We start from the raw sequence: 25,193 nt of genomic DNA, 5'->3' as shown, positions 1-25,193 counted from the left end.
AACCATCAGGAGGCCACTGGATGATCAAGATGCCAAAGGAGCACTCCAGGAGGACAGAGCTGTTGGGGAAAAGCTAAATTAATTCTTTTCATCAGTCTTCACTGTAGAGGATGTGAGTGAGATTTCCACACCTGAGCCATTGTTTTTAGGTGACAAATATGAGGAACTGTCCCAGACTGAGGTGTCAATAGAGGAGTTTTAGAAACAAATTGATAAATTAAACAGTAGATGGTATTCATCCAAGAGTTCTGAAAGAATTCCAATATGAAATTGTGGAACTGCTAACTGTGATATGTAACCTATCGCTTAAATCAGCCTCTGTACCGGATGACTGGAGGATAGTTAATGTGATGCCAATTTTTACAAAAGGCTCCCAGTTATATGTATGAATGCTGTAGCCAGCCACTCATGAATTACACTACAGAGCAAAACCGCAAACTCCCAGTCCCAGAGTTTCCCCAGCAGTGTGTGTTTTGTACTGCCTAGCTCTCTCCTGGACAAAACAAGCTCATATAAAGTCTGCCATTTTATTAATACAGAATGATATGTACAAATCCTGTTATCCCAGTTGGAGTTTCCTAAACACTTCAATCCAAATACACTGGTTTAGATAAATCAGTAAAACAAGTTTATTAATTACAGAAAGAGAGATTTTAAGTGACTACAAATAATGAGGCATAAAAGTCAGAATTGGTTACAAGAAAACAGAAGTAAAACACAACTAATGTCTAACTTAACAAGCTAAGTGAATTCAAAGCGAAAGTCTCTCTCAGCATGTTTTAGCAGTCTTACTGGCTGAATTTCTTTCCATCAGGATCCTCTCCCAATCCAGTGCTTTTACCTTTGTTCTTCAAGTGTGGTCGATGACGAGGATAGAGAGAAAGGGAGAGAGAATTTGGGGTGTTTGCACTCCCTTCTTATAGGTTTTCTCCTCTTTGAGAATCCTCTCCGGCTGAGGTTCAGGTGAGAGAAAGTCTGTGCGGATGGGAATCCCCAGCTGTTTCTTTGTCACAATGTAGATTTTTGCCCACATCCTCTTCCTGCCAAAGAATGGCCACTTAATGAAGTGATGGTCCATTTGACTTTGTTGGCACCTGTCTGAGGTGTTGGCTAACCTTTTGTCTGTGGGGAGCTGGTTTGTGACTGCTCTCCAGACTTGGAACATGTCTTAATAATATCATACAGTAAAATCTTATAACTTTACACACATGGACGATGGGTGGAGCCCCCCTTTGGGGAGGCTAGCCTCTGGCTCTGTCCCTTCTGCCCATGCCCCTGGAGCCCTGATCCCTCCCGCTCCCCCCGTAGCCAGAGCACTGAGACCCCCTGCGGCCGGAGCCACAAGCCTCCCCCGCTCCCGCCCGGAGAAGCCTGAGGCGCCCTCCCCGCAGCCAAAGAAACCCTGGGCCAGCTGGAGCCCTGAGGCCTCTCACCCTGGCCAGAGGAGCCCTGGGCCAGCTGGAGCCCTGAGCGCACCCCCCTCCCCCCTGCCAGCTGGTGATGTGCCTCCCCAGATCCCAAGCCTTATCTCTTCTCTGGGAAAAGCTCTTATCTCTTCTCTTTCAGAAGAACTGGAGCTTTTGATATACCCCATGCAGGTTCCGGGGCAACTGAGGGAGATTACTGATGAACCCAGGAAGCTGAGTAACACGTACTGCCTTCTCAGTCGCCCTGGAACCTGCATGGGGCATAATAATCAGCAAAAACTTCCCCATCAAACCGGCATCCGGCGGCAGTGGCTGCACCAGGGGAGGCTGAGGGTCTATTATACCCACCACCCATGTTTACATACAATGTTGCCACACATATTTTACAAGGACTATAACGATCAGCAAATTATGAGTTTTCAAATGACACCTCACAAGGCATACTTTGTACAAAATTTATCATCTTGTAAAAGGGGTGAATATAAGGGTATCGACTGTCACACCAATCTATTAGAATTTTTTGAAGGTGTCAACAAACGTGGACAAGAGTGATCTAGTCAATATAGTGTACTTGGACTTTCATAGATTCATAGATACTAAGGTCAGAAGGGACCATTATGATCATCTAGTCTGACCTCCTGCACAATGCAGACCACAGAAGCTCACCCACCCACTCCTGCGAAAAACCTCACCGATGTCTGAGCTATTGAAGTCCTCAAATCGTGGTTTAAAGACTTCAAGGAGCAGAGAATCCTTCAGCAAGTGACCTGTGCCCCATGCTACAGAAGAAGGCGAAAAACCTCCAGGGCCTCTTCCAATCTACCCTGGGGGAAAATTCCTTCCCTACCCCAAATATGGCGATCAGCTAAACCCTGAGCATATGGGCAAGATTCACCAGCCAGATACTACAGAAAATTCTTTCCTGTGTAACTCAGATTCCTTTCAGAAAGCCTTTGACAAGGTCTATCACCAAAGACTCTTAAGCAGAGTAAGCAATCATGGGATAAGAGGGAAGGTCCTGCCATGGACAGTAAATGATGAAAAGATAGGAGTCAAAGGGTAGAAATAAATGGTCACTTTTCACAGAGGTAAATGAGAGAGAGGTAAATAACAGGGTCTCTTAGGGATCTGTATTGGGACCAGTGCTGTTCAACATATTCCTACATGATCTGAAAAAAGGGATAAATAATGAGATGGCAAAGTTTGCAAACAATACTAAATTATTCAAGATAGTTGAGTCCAAAGCTGACTGCGATGAGTTACAAAGGGATCGCATTAAATTGGGTGACTGCACAACAAAATGGCAGATAAAACCTAATGTTGAGAAATGCAAAGTAACGCACATAATCCTAACTATACATACAAAGTGACAGGGTCTAAATTAGATGTTACCATGCAAGAAAGAGATCTTGGCGTCATTGTGGATAGTTCTCTGAAAATAGCTGCTCAATGTTCAGCGTCACTCAAAATAGTGAACAGAAAGTTAGGGACCATTAGGAAAGGGATAGATAATAAGATTAAAAAAATCATAATGCCATTATAAAAATCCATGGTATTCCTATACCTTCAATACCGCATACAGTTCTGGTCACCCTCGCTCAGAAAAGATATATCAGAATTGGAAAAAGTGCAGAGAAGGGCAACAAAAATGATTGGGGATATAGAACAGCTTCCGTATGAGAAGAGATTGAAAAAACGGGGACTGTTTATCTTAGAAAAGAGATGACCAAGGAGGGATAAAGGTCTGTACATTCATGAATGGTAATCGTTATGTATCCCTTCACATAAACACAATGAAATTCATAGGCAACAGGTTTAAAACAAACACAAAAAAAGAGGAAGTACGACTTCACACAATGCACAGTCAGCCTGTGGAACACGGTGCCAGGGGATGGTGTGAAGGCCAAAAGTATCACTGAGTACAAAGAAGAATGAGACAAGTTCTTGGAGGATAGGTCCATCAATGGTTATTAGCCAAGGTGTTCAAAGGTGCAACACCATGCTCTGGGTGTCCCTAAGCCTCTGACTGCCAAAAGCCGGGACTGGACGACAGGGGATAGTTCACTCAATAAATTGTCCTGTTCTATCCATTCCCTCTGAAGCATCTGTGACTGGAATGGAAATAAACGACAAATGGGAAAGTGCCTTTCATACTGTTAGACAAAGTCGTGGAAGCAGGTGCTCTGCCCTGGCTTGCCGTGACTGATTTTTCACTTCTTGATTATAGCTTTCAATGAATACATGTATTTTTCATGCCTTAAGCACAGGACTAAAGTTATAATTGCTTTTCGAGAGCATCACAGGCTGTGAGGTTCCTGAGACAACGGGTGGTTTTAACCCTTCATGGACAGGATTTCTGTCTCCCTGGCAGTGAAGTTGACTCCAGCGCAGGGGGACCAAACTCAAAGGCCAGGCACCACATATGTCCTGCTGCAGTCCACTGAAGCGGGACATGTGTGGTGCCTGGCTCTTGTATCTGTCCCCCCTCCCTCCCCCTGCACTGGGGTCATTTTCACTTTAGAATCAACCGAGCACAGCCGCAGCTGCTTCCCAAACAAAACCGATTAGATTTTTATTTGTAGCTCGGATTTCAATTCAATTAAACCCCAGCACAGTGCTAATCAAAGTTACCAAGCACTGAAATAAAACTTTCCACAATTAAGCATTACAAGGCGCCCGTCAGTTCTCTCATTACTCACTCATTAGGAAAGTTACTTTCTCCCATCTGGTGTGCTTAAGCTATTTACAGCTTCTAAAGGATCGACTCTTTCTCACCCCTTAGGGTAGTGTCATGGAGTGTGGGGGAGTCCAGGCCCTGCACCCCTCTTCCTGGGATTCACTGAGACTCTCAGCCAGCCAGTAAAACAGAAGGTTTATTGGACAACAGGAACACAGTCCAAAACAGAGCTTGTGGGTACCCCCAGGACCCCTCAGTCAAGTCCTTCTGGGGGAGCAGGGAGCTTAGACCCCAGCCCTGGGGTTCCCTGCGTTCCTCCACCCAGCACCAAACTGAAACTAACCCCCCCCCCCCCCAGGCTCCTTTCTCAGCCTGTCTTCACATTCCTGGGCAGAGGTGTCACCTCCCCCTCCCCCTCCTGGCTCAGGTGACAGGCTCTCAGGTCTCCCATCCCCAGGGCACATTCCCAGGTCAACACTCCCCCCTCCCTGCTGCGTCACATCGTCACAGGTAGCAATTCTTATTAAGGATGGGTTTCAGAGTAGCAGCCGTGTTAGTCTGTATTCGCAAAAAGAAAAGGAGGACTTGTGGCACCTTAGAGACTAACCAATTTATTTGAGCATGAGCTTTCGTGAGCTACAGCTCACTTCATCGGATGCAGTGAGCTGTAGCTCACGAAAGCTCATGCTCAAATAAATGGGTTAGTCTCTAAGGTGCCACAAGTCCTCCTTTTCTTTTTATTAAGGATGGAAAGTCCGAGAGCTAAGCTGTACAGACTGCAGCGCTGCCTCTTGTAGGGGAAGAACTACACTGGTCGTGTCTAGAGGCCCCACTGCGCTAGGTGTTGTACAAACATAGTAAAATACAATCCCAGCTCCAAAGAGCTCCCAATCTACATAGGCAAGACAGATACAGGGTGGGAGGAAAGGAGAGCTCTTGTTCCTGACTGAACCGATGGACAGCTGAGACGCAGACATAGCAAAGTGACTTTCCCCCAGGCACATAGAGAGCTGGGAACCGAACCCAGGACTCCTGAGTCCCAGCTCACTGTCTTCACTACAAGCTCATCCTTCCTCTAGTGTCTGTCGTTAGAGCACAGTGTCCCTCGTTTCCCAACACTAGAGATGCCCAAACGTTGCTTAGCTGAGAGATGCCCTGGCCACTTGCCAGGAGCCTGCACTTCTGCTGGAACCTGCAGGCTGCCTTAATTTGCACCCAACTGCTCCCACCCATGGTGGGCTGTGCTGGCAATCAGGAAGGGCCAGGGTGCAGGGCTTCAGAAAAGCAACTGACAGAATAAAGAAATCCCAATATGCTTAACAAACCTACTGTTAACTTGGGCTACATAAATAAGCTCCAAGAACAGAAATGCAGGCAGAAAGCTGGCAGCAGGGTGATGGCTATGCAGCTTATTGCATTGAGTGCAACATGTATGATGACCTGCTCATGGGCAGGTTGCGTACGTGTGCACTCTGTGCAAGCAACTCATGGCCCTCAGAGACAAAGTACAGGCGCTGGAGGTGAGAGTGGCTGAACTGGAGCAGCAAAGGGGGACACAGAGGTACATAAAGGAGACTTTCAAGGACAGGGTAGAGTGGTCCCACCTCCTGTCCGACAGCCCGTGCACTGTTGAGGAGGATGAAAGTCTCAGGGCAGCAGCAGATCAAACTGAAGAGGAGGGAAACAATCCCATAGTTGGGACCCACCTTCCACATGATGTCAGGAGATCCTCTTGCCCTGAGGATACCCATCCAGGGCAGGGACTCCAGTTATTGAAAAGAGACAGGCAAAGCAGTGAGGGTTTTGATTATTAGAACGAGAAGTATTATTTACCCTTTCACACAATACAAAAACCAGGGGTCACCCAATGAAATTCCAGTTTAAAACAAACAAAAGGAAATATTTTTTCACATGACACACCATTATCCAGTGGAACTCATTGCCATGGGAAGTTGTGAAGGTGAAAAGTGTAACTGGCTTCAAAAAAAGAACTAGACAAGTTCATTGAGAATAGGTCCATCAGTGACTATTAGCCAAGATGGTCAGGGATGTAACCCCATGCTTGGGGTAACCCTAAACATCTGATTGCCAGAAGCTGGGAGAGGAAGACAGGGGTGGATGGCTCCAGAATTGCCATGATCTGTACACTCCCCCTGAAGGTCTGCTACTGGCCTCTGTCAGTAGACAGGATACTGGGCTCAGTGGACCATTGGTCTGACCCAGTATGGCTATTCTTATGCCCCAGTACATACACACATGGGCTATTTTTCCTCATTCCCCTCCCCAAGAGCAGGAGGATACTGCTGTCACAAGCTGTGCTACATCATGGCACTTTATACCATGATACCAATGGGTCCTGCACTCAAAGTACGATAGGAACAAGGGAAAAGGATTATGCTCTTTTGTCCCTAGGGAGGCCCTGTAATCACTTTGGATATGTGTGAACACTGTGGCATGTACAATAATCTGCAGTCCAATATACGCCCTGCTGAGAGGACGTGCCCAGTGCTGTCTGTCACAACCTCCTCTGTACTGCAAAACAATGGCTGATCCTTCACAGGAATGGTGGTGAGCTGGCGAGGAGTCGGTGGGGAACAGAGCAAGGGTGTGCTCGTGTCAAAGCACAGCGCCGGGGGTGAGCATTGGAGCCCAGTTGTGCAGGCTTTCCTGGGATTGGCCATGGAAGCCTGGGCCAGAGGAAGGATAGTCTTTCAGGTGCCCCACTGGCATGGGCTGCAAAGATAGGTTCCTGGGTTAGTGGTTCAACAAAGCCCGTTGGCAACTGTGTCCACATATCTATTCAGGGGACACCATCATAGGGCCTAATCACATCAGCCACACTATCAGAGGCTCATTCACCTGCACATCTACCAATGTGATATATGCCATCATGTGCCAGCAATGCCCCTCTGCCATGTACATTGGTCAAACTGGACAGTCTCTACGTAAAAGAATAAATGGACACAAATCAGACGTCAAGAATTATAACATTCAAAAACCAGTTGGAGAACACTTCAATCTCTCTGGTCACTCGATTACAGACCTAAAAGTGGCAATTCTTCAACAGAAAAACTTCAAAACCAGACTCCAACGAGAGACTGCTGAATTGGAATTAATTTGCAAACTGGATACAATTAACTTAGGCTTGAATAGAGACTGGGAGTGGATGGGTCATTACACAAAGTAAAACTATTTCCCCATGTTTATTCCCCCCCCCTTCACCCCCCACTGTTCCTCAGACGTTCTTGTCAACTGCTGGAAATGGCCCACCTTGATTATCACTGCAAAAGGTTCCCCTCCCCCCGCTCTCCTGCTGGTAATAGCTCACCTTACCTGATCACCCTCGTTACAGTCTGTATGGTAAAACCCATTGTTTCATGTTCTCTGTGTATATAAATCTCCCCACTGTATTTTCCACTGAATGCGTCCGATGAAGCGAGCTGTAGCTTACGAAAGCTTATGCTCAAATAAATGTGTTAGTCTCTAAGGTGCCACAAGTACTCCTTTTCTTTTGTGGCAGCCTCCCCTCGCAGCTCCAACACCCGTGCCCCTGGTTAGCTTAGATCTGACTCGGGGTATGTCTACACTTACCATTTCAAACCGCGGGAGCGTCTACACTTGTTAATGCTTTTTTTGCAGTGAAGCTCAGAAGTTTCACCGCAGAAAGAAAACCAGCCTCACGAGAGGCGTACAGTTCTTACCGCTGTTCTTTTTGTGCTGCTGTGAAAGTGAAGACACGTTCTAGCGGTGTAAACACCCTTTGGCCTCCAAAGGATATCCCCCAGTTCCAAAAGCGACCATTCTGGCCAGCATCTCCGCTGCTCTGACACATGGACACTCGCCCCTCCTTCCGAAAGCCTGGGAAGTTTGAAGCTCCCTTTCCCTTTGTTTGTAGATGTGGCAGGGAAAAGCAGCCAGGCAGCAGGAGGTTTTAAAAAAAATGCCATGGAAGAAACCAGGAAGTAATGGGGCTCCTGAGACATGAAGCAGGGCAGCACGGGGCACTGAGCAGGGACCCAGAATGCCTTCTGCTCCCACCCCCCAAGACCTATTGAGAGAGCTGCACTGTGGGATAGCTGCCCTACAGCGCTGCTTTCACCAGCAATGGAAGTGTTGCTAGTGTAAACGCTCTGACGCCTGAGGAATTGAGTGAGTACACAAACCAGCGCTTTTCTTTCCCCGGTTCCCTGTCGCTGGTGAAACAGACAGCGCAACAACGGCAAGTGTAGACATCCCCTAGGTTCTGGCGCGCGGAGATAGAGCTGCATAGAAATGCATGGCCTTCAAACATATAAAACTGCAAGCAAGGGGAGCGTGCAGCTCCGCTATAACCATGCCTCTGACACATGGGTGCCCATGTCATTCTGCCTGCCTTGTAACACCTTCCCCCCATGCAGCATGCAGTTTCTCTGCCTGTACATGTAGCCACTAGGAACAGGCTTGTCATAGAGAGTGCTTCTACTTTAGCATCCATCTAGGGCCAAAAGAAATCTGATGAGATTCAACAAGGACAAGAGCTGAGTCCTGCACTTAGGAAGGAAGAATCCCATGCACCGTTACAGGCTGGGGACCAACAGGCTAAGTGGCAGTTCTGCAGAAAAGGACCTGGGGATTACAGTGGATGAGAAGCTGCATATGAATCAGCAGTTGCCAAGAAGGCCAACGGCATATTGGGCTGTATTAGTAGGAGCATTGCCATCAGATCGAGGGACGTGATTATTCCCATTTATTCGGAACTGGTGAGGCCACTCTGGAGTACTGTGTCCAGTTTTGGTCCCCCGACTACAGAAGGAATGTGGACAAATTGGAGAGAGTCCAGCGGAGGGCAACGAAAATGATTAGGGGGCTGGGGCACATGGCTTATGATGAGAGGCTGAGGGAACTGGGCTTATTTAGTCTGCAGAAGAGAAGAGTGAGGGGGGGATTTGATAGCAGCCTTCAACTACCTGAAGGGGGGTTCCAAAGAGGATGGAGTTCAGCTGTTCTCAGTGGTGGCAGATGACAGAACAAGGAGCAATGGTCTTAAGTTGCAGTGGTGGGGGGTTTAGGTTGGATATTAGGAAACACTATTTCCCTAGGAAGGTGGTGAAGCACTGGAAATGGTTCCCTAGGGAGGTGGTGGAATCTCCATCCTTAGAGGCTTTTAAGGCCCGGCTTGACAAAGCCCTGGCTGGGATGATTTCATTGGGGTTGGTCCTGCTTTGAGCCGGGGGTTGGACTAGATGACCTCCTGAGGTCTCTTCCAACCCTAATATTCTATGATTATATTCTGTGATTCTCGTGTATGACTACCAAGCTTTCCATGGCTGGGGCAGTGGATTGCCTTAACCAAGTGCCTAATGGAGACTGGGATGCAGAGCAGGGATGGACTGATACACTAGTGACTATTATCTGTTGGGGGGCAGCCAGGTTCGGCCGATCACAGCTCCCACTGGCCGCGCCGCTTCCTGCAGCCCCCATTGGCCTGGAGCGGCAAACCGTGGCCAGTGGGAGCCGCGATCGACCGAACCTGCGGACGTGGCAGGTAAACAAACTGGTCCGGAGCGTCATGGGCTTTCCCTGAACAAGCAGCGGACCGGCTTTGAGAACCACTGATCTAGGCTAGTGGGTCTCAACCAGGGGAACATACATGTACCCTTGGGGGCACGCAGATATCTTCCAGGGGTACATCAACTCAGCTAGACATTTACCCAGTTTTACAACAGGCTACATAAAAAACTCTAGCGAAGTCAGTATAAACTCAAATTTCATACAGACAGTGACTTGTTCATACTGCTTTATGTACTATACACTGAAATGTAAGGACAGTATTTATATTCCAATTTATTTATTTTATAATGATATTGTAAAAATAAGAAAGTCGGCCATTTTTCAGTACTAGTGTGCTGTGACACTTTTGTATTTTTATGTCTAATTTTGTAAGCAAGTAGTTTTTAAGTGAGGTGAAATTTGGGATACGTAAGACAAATCACACTCCTGAAAGGGGGCCAGTAGTCTGGAGAGCCACTGATCTAGGCACAGAGAGAGGAAGTGACTTGCCCAAGCTCACACAGCAAGTCAGAGTTAGGAACAGGATCTTGGCCTCATGAGTCCCTGTCTAGTGCCGTCTCCTCTTCTCCACACCTGTCTGTACCTGGCAAGGCAGTTGGGTCCTTTCTTTGTGAATGGGGGATCCTTGCCTCATCTCTCTGTGCCTTTGTCACCTTGCCGTCGGGCTACTGGACTGGAATCCATATGGGGCCACACTTTGCAGCAATCTGGAAATAACAGCTATTGCTAAGAGCATGGGACATATGAGCTTTGGGACCTGCACTGGCTGCCAGCTGGTATGTGGGGGAGGTCAAGAGTTTGAGGGTGAACTAGCAGTCCCTGAACGCTTTGGATCCTACCTACCTGAGCTGATGCCCACCTTGATTCACTAGATCCAGTGACCTTCAGAACAGGCTGGAGAATTCCCGTTTGCCCAGGCATAGCCTGGGAAATTGCGGGGTGAGTGGGCCATGAAGGGAGGAGGTTCTGGTGGAGGCCAGGCCGATAGGAGGGAACACTGTCCAGGAGGCCTGTGTTTTAGATCTAGTGGCTCTGTTTAGTATCTTGGTAAAGTGTGTGTGTGTCCAGTGCGTGTAACACACCGATGGCATGAGGCAGGTGCAAATGGAAAAATCCAAATAAATAAATAAAATGAAATAATTGAAAGTCTGCCCTTGCCAATTCTTGCTGCTTCCTCCAGTTCCCCAGGATGTAAAAAAACAAGATTAGAGTCTATCCAACCTGAACTTTCCCGTGGCAATTTCAAGCCTTGATAAGAGGCGCATCTGAGGCAGGGAATTGTGTTCCCTGAAAATCCCAGAGTGCCGATGATGAGAGCTGGGTCTCCTGGGTCTGGCTCATAGCATGGCCCCAGCTTTTCAGTTCAATTTTGATTTGATTTATTCTATGCCCTTCTGAATTACCCCATTTACAAACAGCATCCATGAAAATCAACCCAGGCAAGAACCGGAAGTGCATCTGTGAGCTATTAGCACTGTACTGGAAAATGACTGTGCTCATAAAAACGAGTCACAAGGGGCTCTGTGTCATGGGCATATAGCAAAAGGGTGCAGAGCTTTTCTTCTCCATGTCATGGGGTCAAATCCCATCCAGGTGAGAGTGACCAGAAGCTGCCATCTGACATCCGTTGGGTGGAATGAGTTTGGTGTGTCTCATCCAGACCTCAGTGGCAGGAGTCCACATCACTGAAGCCACCATCTCTGTTAGGACCATTAGTTCTCTTGTGGGCAGTGTCAACAGAAAGGTCAATGAATAGGCTACAGCAGCAAGGTGTCCTTCTGCCATTTGTGGTGGTCCATCCAGCACACGGGTGAAGCATATTGGTGCGGTGTGTGTATGGAAGGTCTCTCAGGACTCAGCTTATGCTCTCCCTGCTCAGTCCCCAGAGCTGCTAACATGGCACCTTTCCCCAGTCCTTTAAATTCCCCTGCAAACATTTATGTGATTGTAGATGTTTGTAGCATTCATTTTGCAGGCCGAGGGCAAGCTCCATGTGATGAGGAGCAAGAGGATGTTAGCGCGCAGAGTAGAGAGGAGTTTGTGAGCGAATTGCAGATGTCTGACTAACCTCTCTGCTGAGTGAGCTCCCCTGGGCTGCATTACAATAATCCAACCTTCATGGGACCAGTGCCTAGCTGTAGTGTGATAAGATCAGCCGGTGGGAGACAGGGATATGACCTGGCTGCATGTCCCAGAAGGTAGGATCCTCTTCTTGCCACAGCTGGCATCTGAACTTCAGTAGGTGAGAAAGACCTTGAAATAGCCCAAGAGCAAGGATGTTGAAAGTGGGCAGCTCCATGGTTTCCAACGGGCATTTTCTAGTCATCCAGTCCATGGAAAGATCTCAAAGGACAAGAATAGACAGCTGGCCTCTGTGCATAGCTAGGTCATGGCCAGCTTTACAAGGCCTGTCTCAGCATGCTGGCCAGGCCTGAAACTCAGCTGGCATTTATGGAAGGAATCAAATAATGTGCTTGAGTAATTGCAGCATGCCCAGACTATACCTAGAGTAGATGTGTTGGGGCTGTCATTAGGACATTTGGATATGAAACGATTTCATGGCAGAAGCATCACCAGAGCTATTTGCAGGTGCTAATGGCCACCTCGAAGAGGCCCCTTCGTTTCCACAAAAACCGGCACCATTTATGGCTACCCAGCCATGTACAATGAGTCCTGAGGGTCACCAGGCCCAGGTGCCTCTAGTGAGATGCAAAGCAGTCATTGCCTTCCAGCGCCCCGCAAGGGAGGACAGTTTTGTGGTTAGACACAGGACTTGGGAACTCTCGAATGTCACTCTCAGCTGTTGGGGTAATGCAATGGGAACTCCAACTCACCATCAGTGAATCGCACTGCCCTACCTCCTGGCAGTCTTGTGCATGCTGTGAAGAGCTCCAGTGGGACGTGCTATGGAAGAGAAAACCACTGATTCCAGCTCAGGCAGCCTGAGCGTTGCCATAACATCTTCACATGATGTCCAGTCCTTTCCCGTTCGTTTGTTTCTCCCATAAGAAGCGACCCTGTTGCTCACACTCGTATGGTGTGATGTCTTCATTCTTCCATCAAAGGTGGTGCAGGCTTGTAAGCATGTCGATCACTAGAGCAGACAGATGGATAAGGCTTTGCTGAGGGCCTGGTCTCTTGTCAGTCCCTGGTCAGCTGGGTAGTGTACTCCAATGTCAGTGCCAACAAAGTGGCTGGGTCCCACTCCTGCAGTCCCTTAGCACTGATCCTGCACGGCTCTTCCCATGCTGTTCATGTCCCACTGAAATCAGTGTCACCCCAGCTCATTCAGGAATAATCGAGACTTGAGGGAGTTAACACATTGGGGGATTGGCTGCCTTGCTTCCGTCTCTCCCCCCTAGCATCTGATGATAACTGAGTAACAGCTGCTGTGACGAGAATGACTGGCCAATGGAGGGGAAAGAATACAGCTTGGGAGTTTTGTGCCAGGCTGTGCCTCCGGGTCAGCTTGTAGGACTTCAGAAAATCAATACATTGTGGTTGGCAAACTGAGCAGTGGTTGTTGGAGACGCAGAAAGAGCGGAAATGTAAGCCCTTGTTTATGAGGCTCTCTGAGGGATCCTTCTCAGCAGAAGGACACTCCAGTTTTCATAGAGACATCCAGCCAGCTCCACTGCACACTAGGACTTTGCAATTAGAATGAAATTTGTCATGATTCCGGCCATCAAGGGCTGATTTATGTTAAATATCCTGTTGACCTTTGAAATCAAACACAGAACTGATTCAAGGAACAGCCGCCCTGGCTGGAAACAAAGTGCAGCAGCTGGAAACAAAATGGGTGCCTTTGAGCCCGGAATAAATGGCCTGCCAGGGCTTGTCCTTTTGCCTTCAGTTCTGTAGAACAGCTCAGATGCCAGCATGCTCCAGCGGAGGTGGAGTCAGAGTCCTGCCCGCACAATGGCACACTCAGGAAAGCCCCCTAAAGTTTGGAGGGCTTTGGCTCTCTGGTTTGATCGCCAAACTAGGGTCCAGCTGCAAAGCCTCAAGGGAGGCTGAGTCTGGATCCTGTGCTTGGGGGGATCCAAATCTGGGGGTTACTCCATGCCCACCTCTAGTGGACTTTTGATTCACACATTCTCCCCCACCCCCAAAAATAGTCATTATGCTGAGCAGAGTGGTTGCAGGTTTTCTTTTCACACTATACCAGCAAACTTGTGCTCTCTGCTGCTGGCCTTGTTCCCCAGGAAGCCTTTCAGGGCATTACTTTGGTCTGCTGTAGACGGGATTCCTGTGACATCAGCAATGCTGGGTGTATGGCTTTGAGGATGTCTCTAATGATTTTGCCCTGGAGCCAGTTGGACAACTGCTCGCTGAATTTCAGTGTGTTTCCTTTTCCATCAGCGCAGCACCGTGGCTCAGGTCTGTCATCTCTTCCTGCTTCTCCCAGCCACTCATGTCTTCTTGGGGATTATGGGGACTTGGGATCCTCCTGCCAATATTAAGCTATTTCTTGTCTGCTTTCGGACCTGGGTGCCAGCCCTTATAAAGAGAGCTTTTGAGTCATGTACAGTAAGAGGTTGGCCCAGATGAATGGGCTTGTGGAGCTCACACAGCGTGCAAATACCAGTTCTCTTAACTCAAACACTCAGTTCTCTGTAGGTCAGGTGTGTCTCCACTCAGCTCTGACCTCTGAGCAGGAGGCCATTGCACTCATGCAGAGCCCAGTCCTGCAAGCTGCTGAGTCCACTGACTCCAGCAGGACTTGGTACATCAGTGGGATCAGGCCCAGTCCATCTGGCGCCCATCACCAGAACATCTGAGCATCTCCTGGTCCTCAGAGCCCCTTGAGAGGGAGAGAAGTGCTGTTACCTCCACTTTACACATGGGGAGATGAAGCCCAAAGGCCCAGGTATTTAGGCTCCTAACTCCCATTGAAATCAACAGGGTTACTCCTAGATTGGGTGACCATATGTCCCATTTTGGCTGGGACAGTCTCGTTTTTAAGCTCTGCCCTGGCCATCCCGACTTTTTTTACAAAAATGGGCATTTGTCCCATTTGTTCTTCCCAACTGATCTGTTGGGAGGAGCAAACAGACAAACACCCAGTTTACCAAAAGAGTTGGGGGTGCAGAGGAACATTGCCGGGGGGGGAGCAATGTGAGGTGCCAAACAGTGGGGCTCAGGGCCCAGCCCCAGCCGGTGCAGATCTCGGGGTGGTCAGCCCCAGCCGCGGGCAGTGTGGAGGTTGGGGGATCCAGCCCCAGGCACAGGCGGCAGGCAGCTCGGGGGGAGGGGTCAGCCACGGGGGGCAGGGGACTCAGGGGGATCAGCCCTAGCCATGGGCAGCAGAGGTCTCAAGGGAACAGCCCCAGCTACGGGGGGCAGAGGGCAGCTCAGGCGAGCCCCAGCCGTCCCATTTTTACTTTAGGAAATATGGTCACCCTACTCCTAGAGTAAGTTACTACTCAACAGGAGAGAGGCCGTAGTCAGATTGCGGCCACTCCCATCCAAACCCACCAGTGCCAGAGGGGATGAGGCAGGGAGCCTGCAGCCTCTTCACACTCCCAGCCCCTCCGAGTGAGAGATTAGTAGTGATTCAGACAAGGCCTCTTGCACTGCCCTGCCCCCACCTGCGTGGCTTTGTGTCCGTTTTGCTCTGGCACTTTGAAGTGTATCTGTGGTGTGCAGTACAGGGCTGTGCAGCCTGATGCCAGTCCAGCCCACCTCGATACGCCAGGAGTCTGTCGGCTTTGGTTCTTTGCCTCCCCGTTTACTGCAGCCTTCAGCTCCCCAGGGCTGGAAGCAGATCTCAGCTGCTGTGGAGTTTACACCCTGGGCAGGAGCTGAGCTTAAGCACTTGGCACTCCTTGGGGCTGAAGCTTGTAGGCTCCTGGTGACACACTGGTGATTGCTAGGAGGGCTGTCAGAGGAATCCCCTGCTCTCTGTGAGGAGGAGTCTGTTCCCGAAGGGGGTGCTCTCACACTCCCATGCCAAGGGCTGGTTGCTGTCTCGCTCTGTTACTGGCTACGAGCAGCGCTGGCTGGGGCTTTTGTCATGGCAAATGTTTAAGCAAAGTCACAGGATGGCTGCAGTGAAAAGGGCAAAGTCTGTGGAAACAGCCTAATTGAAAATCCCCACCAGTGGTAGGCCATGTGCTGTGCCCACTGTGATCTCCTGAGTTTCCATTCCTAACTGTCAGTAGGGTTTCCAGCACAGGAGTTATAATTTATAAACCACAACCCAGCTCTTTAAATACAGATCGGCCTAAACCAAGCCCCCAAAATCCAGACACCGCTGTACTCTGGGAACAGCAGAATCTAGAGCGGAACCTCTGCAGCTTGGACCCACCTGTCAGAATTTAAACCGGGCTAGGAGGAGGAATTTGATAGCGCTATTGGGGTATTAAGGCTCTCCCTGAAAATCCAGGGGCTGTGCTCCCTCCTTACCACAGCGTGTCCCTGAGCCCCAGCTGCCTGGTGTTATGCATGCAGTGCTGCTGGTGTGCTAATCTCATATATACCTGTGCCACTGCCCGTCACAAGCATCCAGCCCATTCCCTCGCTCACTTGTTCCTCATCTTCTGGTGCTCGCTGGCTTGTTATCATAGGGTTGCTCCCAGGCGATTGGCTGTGTAGAATCTGAGTGCTTGGCAGCTGGCATCGCTTGTGCGGAAGCATTAGTTTTGGAGAGAAACACAAAAGATGAATCACAAGGACAAGAATGAAGATGTGTCGAGTCTGGGGCCTGTTGATCTTGTCCGTGTCCCCTCAAGTCAGTGACACAGAGCACCAGGCAATGCAAAGGTCAGGCCGATCTCACTCACAGCTCCTGGGGGGCTTTCCCAGCATGGCTGGTATCCATCGCTGGGCCAGGAGGTGGCATCTAGTGTCTGGCCATCAAAGACCCAGCCCATTCCATGGACTCATTGTTCCCCACACAAAGCAGAGGCTGGAGCATTCTCCTAACCAGAGCACAGGGGAGAGGGCTCCTTTTGGACAGCGGAGGGCCACATGGTTGACTACGCAGGGCCCCGAGGGCTACCCATAGTGTCAGACTCTCCCACCTTTACTGATGGTGAGGAGCAGCATGCTGCTCAAGTGGTGCCATTTATTTCAGTGGAGTTACTCCTAGAGCAAGGCACTACTCACCGTGCGGGACGGGGCAGACTGTAGCCCATAGTCAGTATAAAATGGCTCATCTTGAGTACAGCCTTTCAGGCTGCAGGACCCAACATGCAATGCCTCACCTTGAGCCAAGCAGCCTGCCGCCTGGCTCAGGTTGGAGTGGTGCATGCTGGGACCTGTAGTCTCCATGTGCTGCGCCTCTCTGTTTAAAATTAGGTTAGCCACGGGTCTTGTTGCTAAGCATTGTGAGCTGCCCCTTATCGTACCATCCCTCTTGCTTTTCTCTGGTTAATGTTTCTGTTCCTGATGTTAACGCCAGTGTTTGTTTTTAATCTCCCAAGCAGTGGAACTACAGCGGTTTGCCTCTCGTAGGGAAGATGCCAGATGAGTCGTTGATCTTGCTCTTTCATTAAGACAAATGGCTGCAGTTACCGGTTCTCAGTACATGAGAGAATGTGCAGCATAATGCTCAAACCATCTGGAGAAACCTGGAACAGGGAGAGGGGGCAAATCACACACTTCTGAGCTTGACATAAACATATCGCTAGCCGAGAAAGAGCTTAGCCAACAGCTTTCGAGCAGGGCCGGGGAGGGTGCATGTGAACTCCAAGTGCTCCCTGGAAACCAAACTTAAAGGGTCATTGACACCTCATGGGAAATGTACAACAACAGCTGTACTGTGTGTAACATCTTCTGCGTTAATTATGTCCCAGTGCGTTTTGCAGAGCTAAGAAATAACCCTTTACATCTCTCTAACCCCTTCCCACTGAGTGTTTCAAAGCCTTCTACAGACAATGAATTGAGGCCCCCAGCCCAACCTCCTCTGGAGGAAGTTCATTATCATTATCGTCATTTGACACATGGGGAAACTGAGGCATGGAGCGGGATGTGACTTGACCAAGGTCACACGGCACATGGGCAGCAGAACTGGAACTGTTTCAGAGTAGCAGCCGTGTTAGTCTGTATTCGCAAAAAGAAAAGGAATACCAGTGGCGCCTTAGAGACTAACCAATTTATTTGAGCATAAGCTTTCGTGAGCTACAGCTCACTTCATCGGGAACTGGAACTGGAAGCCAGGTCCCTTGACTCCCAGTCCTGTGCTTTAGCCATTCGATCGTGCCTCCTCTCCAGCTACACAAGAAACTTAAAGATTATGACTGACGTTCACCCATGCAGTGGGTCCCCTTACATCCCATCAGAGCTTAGTTGGTGCCTAATGTGATCACTGTAATGGCAGAGGCTGAGCGGCATTAAAAGGATCAGGGGAAAATGGATTCGGCTCCTTTTTGCATTTCTCTTCCTCCTCCTAGGATCAATAGCCCAGAAAGATGATCATGTACAAAGTCTGTGCTGCTTGTTCTGTCTGCCCATTCCTAAAGCCCTCTTCACCTGGCCACCTAGAGTGGAGGCTCCTTGAGGCAGAGATCACCTGTTTGTTCTGTTTGTACAGTGCCTAGCACAGTGTGGCCCACCATGAGGGTTCCTCAGAGCTACCACTATGCAAGTAATATTAATAGTCCCCTTCGCCCGCCGGACACTCTAGTATGTCAGGACAGGAAATAAGCAGCTAGAGCAAGTGAAATCCTGAGCAACAAAGATCCCATTTTCCTGCAAACACCCTTCATGGAAAGAAAGAAAGAAAGAAAGAAAAAAAGAAAGAAAGAGGGAGGGAGGGAGATCAGTGGCGAGTAGCTTCCTTTCGTGCAGGCCAAGTAATAACAGTCTGCTCAGGCCACTAGACCACACTACCTCCCACAATGGGTGTGCAGGAGAAACACCAACCACATTGTTAGAGATGGCCCAGCAGCCAGCTGGGACCCATCTCCCTCCCCTGCACATTGCTCACAGAGATTAATCCAGCCTTAGAGCTTTGCAAACTGACCTGTATGGCCCGGTCTGGCCTCTAGGTACGGATCCAGCAGAGCACAGGAGGTGGGAGCCCATTGACGTGAGCTCTCCCCTCTCCTGGCCTCCTCCGCTGCTTCTGTAGCCTCCTGGGGCTCAGAGGCCGTGCCTGTACAGTGAGTGGCAGCTGGACGACAGGCGCAGGCTTGCGGGGCTCACAGGGCGCGGCTGTACAGCGTATGGCAGCCGGACGACAGGCGCAGGCTCCTATGGGTCACAGGGCGCGGCTGTACAGCGTATGGCAGTCGGACGACAGGCGCAGGCTCCTATGGGTCACAGGGCACGGCTGTACAGTGAGTGGCAGCCGGATGACAGGTGCAGTGAACTGCGAAGTGAACTTCAGGGGAAGAGGAAATGCCCCCAGGGGCCCAGCCTGCGGTTTCATTCCAGGGATGGCAATGCCACTGCACTGACAGAAAAACTGCAGCTGGATCCCCCAGCGTGGTCCCCTCCTAACTGGTCATAGGGCTACAGAGGCCACCATGGTGAAACGGGAGACAAAGGGAACCATGAGAAGAAGCAGCAGATCCCCAAACCAGACCTTCACCCTAGGAGGCTTGGCCAGAATGATGAGCCTGGGGCTAAAACCTGTACCTGGAGTCTGGAGAGCTGGCCTCTATTCCCGACTCTGCTGCTGCCCCTGGGGGTCTCCGAGACAGGGAGTAAGAGATCCCCTCTCTCTCAAGCTGTGTGTGAAGCTTAATTGTTTAAGGTTTGTGAAGCACTCAGAGACCCTCCATGCAACTGGTCATACAGAGAGAGTCATTGCCAGAACCAGGAGGAGGCCCCTCACTCCCAGTCCTGTGCTCAGGCCACTAGACTGCTCCCCCTCCACCGAAAGCGCATAAATAGTTTTTTCAAAGATACATTATTAAGGGCACAAGAGGAAACTATCCCACTGCGTAGCAAAGATCGGAAGTCTGGCAAGAGACCACCCTGGCTTAACCAGGAGATCTTCAATGATCTAAAAATCAAAAAAGAGTCCTATTTTTGACTATACTTTTGTATCATTGAATGAAAAGGTGTCAGTGATGCGGCCCTTGGGCCAATGTACTAGTCCTCATGTGGCCCTCGTGGTGATTTGAGTTTGAGATCCCCGTTCTAAACCCAGAGCAGGGAGGAGCTCGGGAAGTTGGAGCCTCCATCAGTCTCTGAGTCGGCTTTGTGTGTGTAGGCCAAAGTGATCAGACTCGGGTGATGAAAGTGAAGCCTCTCCCTATGTACTTAGGTAGCCAGCTGAGAGCAGCCTCGTATTCAGCAGTTTGCATTGAACTTCAGTGGAAGTTCTGGGTGCTCAAAACGTTGGGAAATCAGGCACCCCAAATGAGAGTCTAAGTCTGAAAGTGTGGACCTTCCCCGCTCTGTGCCTTGGTTTCCCCAGCTCTGGGATTAAGGATCCTTCCCCTCCTCTGTAAAGCGCTATGGGATGTATGGAGAGCATGCTAGAGCAGTGCCAAGGGCTTCTGTTGCTGCTGTTACGGGACTCGTTTCTAGGAGACCTCAGAGCCACACCTCTCGTTACTGTGGCACAAGACTTTCCATTCCAAGGGGCTGTGCACAGCGGACTGAAGACTTTCCCCGTCTGGCTACAACAGGCCTTGGACACTATCCAGGACCACTTTTTATTTATTTATTTATTTTTGTAAAATTTGAGCCCAAATGGTTCTGCCATTTTCAAGACTAAGGAGGGTTGGAGAAAACATTCTTGCTCCAAAGATGTGACTTTTTTTTTGAATGCATGGTGGGAAAATGGCAGGAACATGGAATTTGGCAGCTCTCTCGGGCCAGGCCAGGCGTTGGAGCAGGGTATAAATTGGTTTTGACTTGCTACTTGGGTAACGACGGTGCATGTATCTCTGGGCCTTCATGTTTGTCTTGGTTCCATCTCTTGCAGGGCCTGAAGAAGCCGAATATTGAGGAGATCCGGCATGCAAAGAACGCAGTGTTCAGCCCCTCCATGTTTGGGAGCTCCCTGCAGGAGATCATGAACATGCAGAAGGAGAGGTACCCAGATCGGCAGCTCCCCTGGGTGCAAACCAGACTGTCTGAGGAAGTGCTGGCGCTGAATGGAGACCAGACCGAGGGCATCTTCAGGTAATGCTGCCTTGTGACTCTGACCCTTCTTGCACAGTCCAGCTCTCAGGGAGTTGCACGCCAGGCATTCACTTCCAATGGAGAAGATGCAGCTGGATGCTTCTGTAATAGGGCAGGGTGGTCCATGAGGGCCCAGCAGGGGGTCTTAGAAGGGAGTGTTGCATGCTGGGACATGTAGTCTTTCTTAGCAGCACCTCTGCTAAGGGTGAGGATAGCCACAGATTGCATTGTGGAGCACTGTGGCTTGTGCTGTGGCCACTTCTGCCTCGCAGTGTGACCTTGTGGAGCGGGCAGTCAGAGCATTCTCTAAGGGGCGACGTAACACTTCCAAAGCCAGACGACAGCACTGGGTCTGGCTGTCTCTGAGCAGACTAGAGAAGCAGCGACCAAGGGAGGACTGTTGCTAGTTGCTCATCTCCCCTCCCAGCCTGGCCCAGGCCAGAGCCTCAGAGAAGAAACCTTTGCAATCGATGGCATGGTCTGAGCCCAGGGTACGTTCTCTCTCTCCCTTGTTTCCTTTTTTTATATTGCCTATCACCATATTATCTAGGCTCCAGCGCTTCCATCCAGGAACTCTGTCGTTCACCAGTTGTCATTGTTTTGAACAAGATTTAGCTGTGATATCTGTAACACATCCTGTGTGCAAGGGCACTGTTCCTGCTCTCCCACTGTCTGCCTAGTGCCGGGCCTTAGCAGTGGGGCCCTCTCTTGTCAGTGACAAAGCGTGATCATGAACAGCACGTTTCCATCGGGCCTCTCCTCTGGGACCATGCAGTAGAAAGGGCACCAGGGCATAGGAGGTACAGAGGATCCCCTCTGATTTCACAGGCCACCCAGCTCCTCCCCTTTCTGGGGGTTCTGCAGTGTGGGGGTGCTGCTGGGGGGAGAACAGTGTGTTCTCCCAGGTGGTCTGGGCTAGCTGTAAGCCACAGTGTATCCCTGTGGACAGAACACCCCCAAAGTGCGGTTAACGCCTGTCTGGTTCTAAATGGTTGGCGTCCCCGGTTGCTGCAATGGACCGAACCAAACTCCCAGACACTAACCCCCTGAATTCTGGGGAAGGTCACAACTAGACTTGAGTCTGAGGCCAGCCTCTTTCCCAAATGGGCCAACCCAACACCCGCCCCTCTGGATCTGCATCCCAGCTCAGTGCCTCTGGCCTGTCTCTTGAGATAGCCCTAGACTGAGTGAAGTGCAGCCTGCATGCATGCTGCCTAGCAAAGTATTTCTCCTTGCTCCCCTCCAGCTCCCAGTAAGAGCTTGGCCAGGCCACTTCCTACCCCTCTGCACTCATCCCAGGAGAACCCAGGACTCAGAAAATCCATGCCCCACTGACCTTGTTCTTCAGCTCCCAAACATGGATTGTTACCCCACGGCTGGCCAGGGCCTCTCTGGATTTTCAGCTTGCCTTTCCCTGGAAATGACACACATTCCTTCCTGGTGGGTTTTTCTCAGGTTGCTTTATCTCTTGACTCCCTCCAGACACAGGAAGGGGGCTGGCAGCCACCCCAAGTGCTGCTCAGCCTGCCATTCCCAAGAAGGTGACCTGAGAGCAGCTCCTTGGTGTGTGAATCCAGAGCCGTACTGGGCTGGGAAAGTTTCCCTGTGTCATGACCTGAGGCTGAGCCACCGCTGGGTGGCAATGACCAGAGGTGCTGAAAACCCAGGCAGTGATGGCAATAACTACGTGCTGCGGTGTGCTGGATCCTCTGCTGCAACCTTTGGGAGGGGGGAGGGGAGTGAATTTCACCAGGACTATCAGACCTGCCTTGTGTTAGTCACGGCTCTTTCCTGGCCGCTGGACTGTGGGACATCTTCGCTTGCAGTTGCTCATTCACATCCCATTTGAGGCCAAGAGCATCCCCCAAGGGTTTCTCTTGTTTGTAGCCTGAAGGGATCATCCTATGCACAGTGCTCAGTAATGTCACTCCTCACCTGGCCAGAGGGGTCGCTGCTGAGCCACACGAGGCCCTTCCCCGCCCCATGGGCTCAGCATGATGTCTGCTGCTGCAGGGAAATGTACCTGTCTATTACAATGTATCGTGTCTGTCTCCCCGACTCCACACCTGGCAACTGCCTCTGGTAAGCAAGGTCTCAGCTGGGTACTCTGTCCCAAGCTTCTTACACAGCCTCCCCCACAGGCTCAGCTCCGCTACCCTGGTGCTCAGAGAGAGGAGTCAAATTGTGCAGGGGGTACAGTGACGGGATCCCCAGGGTACAACCTGGAACTGTGGGATCACTGTGCCCCCTGAACTCTGCAGCCTGGGGGCACAGTGGTCCCAATGCTTTGGTAATGACAAGCAGGAAACCCCTCCAGGTGCTGTTATCCCTCAGCCTCCAGCATGCAGAGACAGACCCAGCTAAACTGCATGAATGCTCTCCAAGCCACTCATGAGCCATCCACAGGGAAACACCAGCCAATCCCCCCAGCCTCTAGCCTTGCACCCCAGAAATGTACCATCTTACACTGCTCAAGATCTTCTCTTGAACAATGCAAGCTCATTAATTAGTTTGCCACTTCGTCAAAGGATAGTGGACACGCACCAGCCTTTGTAATCTGAGCAGATTCCCCAAGCACTGTAGACAAACCCACTGGTAAAGATAAAACATTAAAATAAGTTTATTACCTACAGAAAGATAGCTTTATAAGTGATTATAAGTGGTAGGCATAAGGGTCAGAGCTAGTTACCTAAGAAATAAAAGTAAAATCACAGTCTAAATCCTAAACTCTATTAGACTAAGCAAGATTTGGATCAAACAGCTTTTCTCACCCCACTGGACGTCGCAGGCAGGTTACAGTTCTTAATACACAGGCTGAATTTCCTTCTCAGCCTGGACCCAATCTCCTCAGTTCAAAGTCTTTGTCTACCCACCATTCTTGTTGCCTTCAGCGTAGGTGAGGGAGGAGAGAGGTGGGTCTCATGATGCCACTGTCCCTATTTTATACTCTCAATTCATGGCCCAGGGAAGATACTGGCCCAGACATGTCCAGGTGGGGATGGCTGAGTCACAGAGTTGAGGAATCCTCATTGTGTGGTACTTGTGCAACTGTCTCTTACAGAATTGTAAATCTCTTGTTTACAATTTCCCTGCTGGTCCATGACTTGTGGTGGTCGCTTAATGCTCATTTGGGTGTGGGTCACCTCTTTTGTTGCCACTGGAGAGCTAGGAGTGGGCATCTCCCAAACTCACAACCTATTTCAATAACAACCATGCAACAAACTCTCATCACTTCATACACACTAACGATATACAGATTTTGATAGAACAATGAGTTTCAGCAGATCATGGTCTTTCATATGGTGTCTTACATGGCATGCTGTGTATGAAATATCACAACCATATTAATGTGGGGGTTACAGGGTGCTACTTTGAGGTCCAGTGCATCACAGGTACATAGCAGTGACCGTCTACTCAAGCTCCTCCCACAATCCCAAACCTCACCCACATGCCCAAGATCATAGAATCATAGAATATCAGGGTTGGAAGGGACCTCAGGAGTCTAGTCCAACCCCGTGCTCAAAGCAGGACCAATTCCCAACTAAATCATCCCAGCCAGGGCTTTGTCAAGTCTGACCTTAAAAATATCTAAGGAAGAAGATTCCACTACCTCCCTAGGTAACACATTCCAGTGTTTCACCACCCTCCTAGTGAAAAAGTTTTTCCTAATATCCAACCTAAACCTCCCCCACTGCAACTTGAGACCATTACTCCTTGTTCTGTCATCAGCTACCACTGAGAACAGTCTAGATCCATCCTCTTTGGAACCCCCTTTCAGGTAGTTGAAAGCAGCTATCAAATCCCCCCTCATTCTTCTCTTCTGTAGACTAAACAATCCCAGTTCCCTCAGCCTCTCCTCATAAGTCATGTGTTCCAATCCCCTAATCATTTTTGTTGCCCTCCGTTGGACTCTTTCCAATTTTTCCACATCCTTCTTGTAGTTTGGGGCCCAAAACTGGACACAGTACTCCAGATAAGGCCTCACCAATGTCGACTATAGGGGAACGATCATGTCCCTCGATCTGCTGGCAATGCCCCTACATATACATCCCAAAATGCCATTGGCCTTCTTGGCAACAAGGACACACTGTTGACTCATATCCAGCTTCTCATCCACTGTAACCGCTAGGTCCTTTTCTGCAGAACTGCTGCCGAGCCATTCGGTCCCTAGTCTGTAGCGGTGCATTGGATTCTTCCATCCTAAGTGCAGGACTCTGCACTTCTCCTTGTTGAACCTCATCAGATTTCTTTTGGCCCAATCCTCTAATTTGTCTAGGGCCCTCTGTATCCTATCCCTACCCTCCAGCATATCTACCTCTCCTCCCAGTTTAGTGTCATCTGCAAACTTGCTGAGGGTGCAGTCCACACCATCCTCCAGATCATTTATGAAGATATTGAACAAAACCGGCCCCAGGACCGACCCTTGGGGCACTCCACTTGATACCGGCTGCCAA

The 25,193-nt window shown here is 49.9% G+C and overlaps 1 protein-coding gene across 5 annotated transcripts in view; it reads left to right on the top strand.

The window, feature by feature from the left end:
- Window positions 1-25,193, top strand: part of ARHGAP39 (Rho GTPase activating protein 39) — a 412,713-nt gene that overhangs the window by 357,683 nt on the left and 29,837 nt on the right. For all 5 annotated transcript variants that reach the window (XM_074943732.1, XM_074943729.1, XM_074943731.1 and 2 more), the window contains one exon: window positions 20,540-20,739. In XM_074943732.1, the coding sequence (XP_074799833.1) occupies window positions 20,540-20,739 (200 nt within the window). The remainder of the gene's footprint in view (window positions 1-20,539; window positions 20,740-25,193) is intronic.

This window comes from Natator depressus, chromosome 2 (genome assembly GCF_965152275.1).
Source record: "Natator depressus isolate rNatDep1 chromosome 2, rNatDep2.hap1, whole genome shotgun sequence".
Classification (NCBI taxonomy): domain Eukaryota; kingdom Metazoa; phylum Chordata; order Testudines; family Cheloniidae; genus Natator; species Natator depressus.
Note: the sequence above shows the minus strand (reverse complement) of the source record. Positions and strands in the feature narration are given on the sequence as shown.